Source organism: Vidua macroura, chromosome 10 (assembly GCF_024509145.1).
Source record: "Vidua macroura isolate BioBank_ID:100142 chromosome 10, ASM2450914v1, whole genome shotgun sequence".
In the NCBI taxonomy this organism is placed as follows: Eukaryota; Metazoa; Chordata; class Aves; order Passeriformes; family Viduidae; genus Vidua; species Vidua macroura.
The window spans coordinates 17,114,231-17,120,707 of NC_071580.1; the positions used below are offsets into that span (position 1 = coordinate 17,114,231).

At 36.3% G+C, this 6,477-nt stretch overlaps 1 protein-coding gene across 2 annotated transcripts in view; it reads left to right on the plus strand.

The window, feature by feature from the left end:
* Nucleotides 1-5,852, plus strand: part of CUL3 (cullin 3) — a 54,989-nt gene extending 49,137 nt beyond the window's left edge. Inside the window, exons 14-16 of one of the 2 annotated variants that reach the window (XM_053986188.1) lie at nucleotides 3,694-3,880; nucleotides 4,622-4,767; nucleotides 5,375-5,852. In XM_053986188.1, coding sequence (XP_053842163.1) covers nucleotides 3,694-3,880; nucleotides 4,622-4,767; nucleotides 5,375-5,506 — 465 coding nt within the window. In that variant the 3' untranslated portion in view covers nucleotides 5,507-5,852. Of the gene's footprint in view, nucleotides 1-3,693; nucleotides 3,881-4,087; nucleotides 4,250-4,621; nucleotides 4,768-5,374 lie in introns of those variants that run through there. The other variant, XM_053986189.1, reaches the window with a different exon arrangement.
* The last annotated feature ends 625 nt before the right edge of the window (nucleotides 5,853-6,477 follow it).

The window sequence follows — 6,477 nt, forward strand, 5'->3', positions numbered from 1 at the left end:
ATATGTCCATCTGCTTTTAGGTTGTATGTTTTGTTTATTTCTCTTTTGGGAGTTCTTAAGCTCTTGCTTTGTGTCCCACTTGAACTAAAACATTAAGGAGGCATATTTGTGTTGTTTGGTTTCTTTGGTGAAGTGTGTGGGAGTTGTCTTTAACCCCAGCCAGGAAAGCTTATGAACACTTCAGAGGAGAATGCATTTTATCTTTGTTCATTGATTATTGGATACCCTGATTAACTGCTGAGTGCTGGGCAACCATTCCTTCTCTGCTGTGTCAGATGAGTGCTTTCAGTGCAGCAGAGCATGTGAGCTGACTTGTGTGTGTGTGTGTATCCTAAAACTGTCTGATACACAAGTGTTTCTGCAGATTCACAGCTCAACAGATTCATCTGAAATCGCCTTCACAGCTGAACAGACTTTGCTGTTTTATTTTGCATTCAGTGTGATACTAATTGCAAACTTGATAAGATCCTCATAATAATCCTAATAGCCATTAGGCCATGTGATTGAAGGAAAAAATGGGATACTGATAATGCAGAAATTATACATAAAATACTATGGAAGCTTAAAAGATTGTTGCATAGAAAAATTTCTTCACCAAAAAATGTATACATCTATTGTATTCCCATATTGGCCATATAGGTGTAGGTTAATGCTACTGAAGTGGAAGAGGAAGAATCTTCATGCAGGCCTTCAAAGAATGCTTATTTTTTCTACAAATTCATTTTCTAATCAGGTCTTATACCCAACATATCTTTCAGTTGATTTATATTACAGGTCAGTATTTTAAAACGTTAAATGCTCACTTTTTGTAATGGCATCAGAAATAAGCATGGTTCTTTAAGTTTAACAAACAAGAAATACAAATGTGACCATAGTGGAAGTTAAGTTGTGGAATATTTCCACAAAAATGAGAGATTAGAACTGTAAATTAGATTACCTGTTCCCTCTTTTGCTGTCTGCTTTGGAAGGTACACAAGTTGCAGTCTGTCTGCAGTCCAAATAAAACTATCAATACTTTTTATTATTTTAACAAAATGGCAGTTCTTTTCCTTTGGTTTTTTCTGCACATTTTCCTTCTAATAATCTGTTTTCTTGTATAGAACTGACAGAGTTCCATACCTGGAATGATCTCTTTTGTAGCCCCAAATAGAGCTATCACTGTGATTGTGTAATCAGTACTACTCCTGTATACAAATCTAATGTGTTTTGTAAAATAAGGCATTTTTGGAGATGAGGAAGCATACATTTCTCACTGCTACATCAAATATCTACATAAAAATATGTTCAGAAAAACATTATGCTACAGGCTGAGGGAAAGAGCACAGGAACATCTGTTATTCCCATTTACATTCATAGCTGCATTTTTTTTATTCAGCTTGAAATTTTTGGCTCCTCCTGAGGCAGAATATTGCAGTGCAATTCTTTGTGGTCCTTACTTTAATGCTGGCTTATAAATTCTAAAAGTGAAATGGTTTGAGTGTGTTCGTGGCTCAGCTGCAGAGTGAATTACAACAGCAAGTAGTGGTTTATATAAGGATGGGTAGCATGAAACCCCCTCAAATTCCCTTTGGCTCTTTGTTTCACTTTTGTTAAAAGCAGAGGGTATATATATGGCCTTGTAGAACTGATGTAGTTTTGAAAGGATTAATTTCAATTATTGATCAAAAACCAAAGTTCAGGAGCCTGCATGTCAATGGCATCGCATCATTAATAAGCTGTGTTTGGTTTGTAGCCTTTAAGGTTTTCCATTTATCTAAGCTCTAAAATCTTGCACCTTCCCTTGGTTTGTTAAATTTTATGCTGATCAGTCCATTTCAGTAAGATTTTTTTGTTGTGACCATGTAAAGGATTATAGCTTCTTGGGATTTTTTTTTAATACTACTTTGTACTGAATCTGAAACAGACATGTGAAGGTGACAATTGTGTTTTAAATAAAGCAGCAAAGAAAGAAATTGTAACTTTCTATGAGCAGCTTGGGAAAAAACATTTTGATACTAGGAAATAGGTAAAATATGTGGATGTTTACAACTTATTTCAAATTGTATAAGTATTTCTGAATGTGTTATGCTAAGAATGCTCTAGGGAACATTTTAGTATTTCCAAATCATCTATAACCAGAAGGTACCAAAAATCCTGAATTTTTAAAATTTTGGACTGGGTGATTTTATTCTTTTTACCTCATTCCAGTTAACTTGACCTTATGTCAAAAACAGTTTTGCATGGCTTCACGTAAAGTCACCACTCTGTGTGTAGTGTTGGGTCAGGTTAAAAAATAATGCCTATTTTGTCTGAGCCTTGGCATCACAGAGAGCTGGTAGTGAGATGCTGTGTATGAGGCGCAGTCTAGTTGCTGATAAAAGTCTGAGTCAAAGCCACAACACCAAAATCATTTTTATTCTATGTTGTCAGTGGTGCCTGATGACAGAAAAGTGGCTGTTTTTTCTGGGTTGATTTAAGAAATAACTTGAGTATACTCCAGAAATAACATTATTTGACAGAATTTAGTTTGATTTTTCTGTCACTCTTTAAAGAACTTTTAACAAGTTGTTTATAGTTCTTTACAGATCTTAGCATTTTGATCACTTGGAGTTGTTACTGCTGTTTTAACCTAAGGTTATCACGTATGGACTGTTGTGCCATGAGGATCAGGAATTTATGGGGACAGTGTAAGGGCTTAATACTACCCTTGGAGCCAAAGCTGGCGAAGCTGAGAAAGGGATAGCTCTTGTGGACAGCTGCATGTCTGTGAGGTTTGTTTTTTCTCTTTAGCTGCCACAAGTCCCTCAAGAGTCTGAATGGGAATGTGAAATCAGAAGTGTCTGCAGTTTCCTCAGGCTAGAAATAGGAAGAAAAGAGATGAGAAGAAGTGAACTTCTGCTGAATGGGAGCTCAGTAAATACATTAGGTCTGAGAGAGCAGCATAGTTGGCCTTCTCCTAGAGCATATTAATGCATCGTTCTGTATCCAGTGTAATTTATTTACTAGCTCATGACCTCTGTTGAGTTGCCTAACATCCATCTCTCAGCTGACTCTTGAGAGCACTGACAGAGGTACACCAGATTATGTACATGTTTTACAGTCTTCTTCAAAGTTCATATGTTTGCTGCACTATAAGGGGCTCTTTTTGTATTTCACCTGGAGAACTCCTAGCCAAAGGCTTCTGGGCTGTAAATAAATTGTTGGAGCTATTCAGAATGGAGGTATGATGATCTAGAGTATTTGTATGGTACAGTGAAACCAGACATTGTTTGCTTCATTTGTAAAGATGATCTTTCTAACAGTGTGCCTGAATGCAAAAGTATTTGTGCAGCTCTTGGTCAGGAATGGTCACTGAATATCATGGATGTTTTCCATCACTGAGTTAGTCAGAAGATTTGGTTTCACCCTGTTCAACAAACCCTGGTAACAGTTAACAAACCCTTTCAGCCCTCTCAGAAATTGCAGGGAAATGGAACATCTGGTTATTCATTTTTCTCCTTCCAGCTCACGGTGACTGTTCCTTTGACAGAATTTGCTGAGTGCTGACCCAGGTGGATCATTTTGTACCATACCCACTGAGACCGTGCTGCTGAATGAGTTCTGACTTTTCAAGTGCCACAACTGTCACAGTATTACTTTTAAACAATCCCTGATGTTGTGTGCAACACACAATACTTCTGCCACAGCATAAGCTAACTAAGTATTCTTCTTTAGGAAATTCAGCAAGAAACTGATATCCCCGAAAGAGAACTGGTTAGAGCCCTACAGTCCCTTGCATGTGGCAAACCAACACAGCGTGTTCTCACAAAAGAGCCCAAGTCAAAAGAAATAGAAAATGGTCATATATTTACAGTGAATGATCAGTTCACATCTAAACTACACAGAGTCAAGATTCAGACGGGTAAGTCAGCTTTATATTCTCTCTTCCAGTCTCAAATCTGCCTTAAAACTTCAAATTATGTTTTGCAGGATTGATGTCCATAGAGGCAAAAGGAGAAAATTTTTTTTCTTGGTGATTAGTTGCATCAAAATGAAAATTTAAATGCCAAGAACAGTGTGGAAGTCAATTAAGCTTTTACTTTACAAAATCTGTAATTATCTCTTACAGGAAATACTGAAAGAAAAATAAAATTCAAATTAAATAATAAAATGAAAAATGTGCTACTGATTGATTCAGAAATAGGAAAATTGCCTCATAAGTTGCTGTACTGCAGTGAAATGAGTGATGTTTTTAGCCCATGATACAACAGCCATTTTCAAGTACCAGGTAGCTTATAATGGTGGTTTTGGGCAATGATTTGGGTTTAGCAAATAAGGGAAGAAGCTGAGTGTGTAATAACGACTCCATTAGCTTATAGAAGTGCTGGTGCTTGTGCCTGTAAGCAGATTTGAGTACTGTTCAAATTTTAACATAGTAGTAATTAAATAACAGTTTGTTATCTTGTCAGTTGCTATCAAAATATGCTAGAAAGTGTTAGTATGTTCTTGTGGCTGCTTTTCATTTAAAAAAAAATCAACTTTGAGAATGTCAAAACTCAGGAAATATAACTTGATGTCTAGATGAAGTAAATAGTGACGCTAACAGACAGTGAAATATATTTTAATTTTGCTAACATAATCTACATTCTCTATTTTCTTTAAGTTGCTGCCAAACAAGGAGAATCTGATCCAGAACGGAAAGAAACAAGGCAGAAAGTAGATGATGACAGAAAACATGAGATAGAAGCTGCTATAGTTCGGATAATGAAATCTAGAAAGAAGATGCAACACAATGTGCTAGTAGCAGAGGTATGCTGGTACAGAGTTTTGCTTTTGCTATTATCTCATTAAAGTTCCACAGCTCTTACTAATATGGTCCTAAAAGCATTTGAGAGATGCCGTATTTAACCCATCCTTTCTTTTCTCCATGTCTATCTGGACACACACCTAAATCCTTACCCTTCACTTTAGGACGATACACTCATGAGTGTATCTAATTTTCCTTCCTACTTTTAATGCTGTTATGTTAAATTGCTTGAAAAGCAAACCAGTGTGCTTTACATTATTTTTGGTTTGAGAAATTTGAGCTCTTAGCAGAGAAGCACTCCTGCTGCTTTTCACTGCTAAGATCACACAGCTCCAGGACCTTACACATTTTGCACTCCTGAACTCTCTTAGAGCTGTGAAACTGGGAGCATTCTCAAGTTGTGACCATGCCTCTGTAGAGCTTTGAAACATACCCCAACATGAGCGAGCAAGTGGAGGGACTGGCAGAAGTCCGCAGGCTGCTTTTTATGCTTTGTAGTTGTCACCATCTGTGTCTTAATACATTTATCTGGTTGTTGTGTTCTGTTAGGGTACTTCAAGATCTTACTTGCGCTGTGATTTTATATTGTTGGGTTTTATTTTGTTTTAGGTAACTCAGCAGCTGAAGGCCCGATTCTTACCAAGTCCAGTTGTTATTAAAAAACGTATTGAAGGACTTATTGAGAGAGAATATTTGGCACGAACACCTGAGGATCGCAAAGTATACACTTACGTAGCATAAAATGCGTTCAGAAAATTTGATTTATTCTTGGACTATACTCTTCGCATGAACTGGGAAGTTCTTTTAAATCATTAATATTAAGACAACCATCTTCTCTATTAAATTACAGTACATGTTCTAGACCAGATCAAGCCTTTTACTCCTTTTGAGAGTTTTTGACATGAATTAATTGAGCTTCAGGCTTTTCAACGTTATCCCTGTAGAGATCATCCTTACAATTCTTCGGGAAAATGTGAATGTGCTGCGTTTGTTTTCAATACTGTATGAAAACAGAGAAATAAAAATGACTTTAGAAAATACAGCTCATTTAAAAAAAATAAATTTGTTGGAATTTCATTTCCCCAGATCTTCAGTGTTGATGTAAATGTGTTTCTGTAGTGTTGCTTAGCACTTCGCGCATTGTATAAGTTGGGTTTAAAAGAAACCACAAGTGGTAAGGCAAAATTCCCACTTACCTTGCTCTGCTTCAAATGTTTTTTTAATTAGACATCTTTAATTTAAATACTTGCTAATTTTTTGAAGACCCAAGAAGACAACTTGAGCATGCTTCACTCTTCCAGGTGCACTCACTGTTCCAACAACATGAATCAGGAACTTCTGGGGGCTCAGAAAAGACCATAATAATTTTGGCTTTCCCTTCTGTAATATGAGTTCTTCTAAATTAAACTCTATATTGATTAGGTTTTTTTCTGGTTTCTTTATAGGAAAAAGGATAAGATTTTAGTGTGTATAAACTGTATAATAATTTTTGCTGTTGTACTCACTGCTGATGGTGGATTGTACAGGGCGATGTTTTTATTTCACTAAATGTAGACAAAATAAATTTAAAATAAATGGATATAGTGTACACAAACAACTAATTCAAGTGTGTTAGAGTACAGGGTTGACAATCTTTTGGAACTAAATACTGTCCCCTGGGGATGTACTGGGATTATATTTTGTTAATAAACGTAATAGATGGAGCTGTAGCC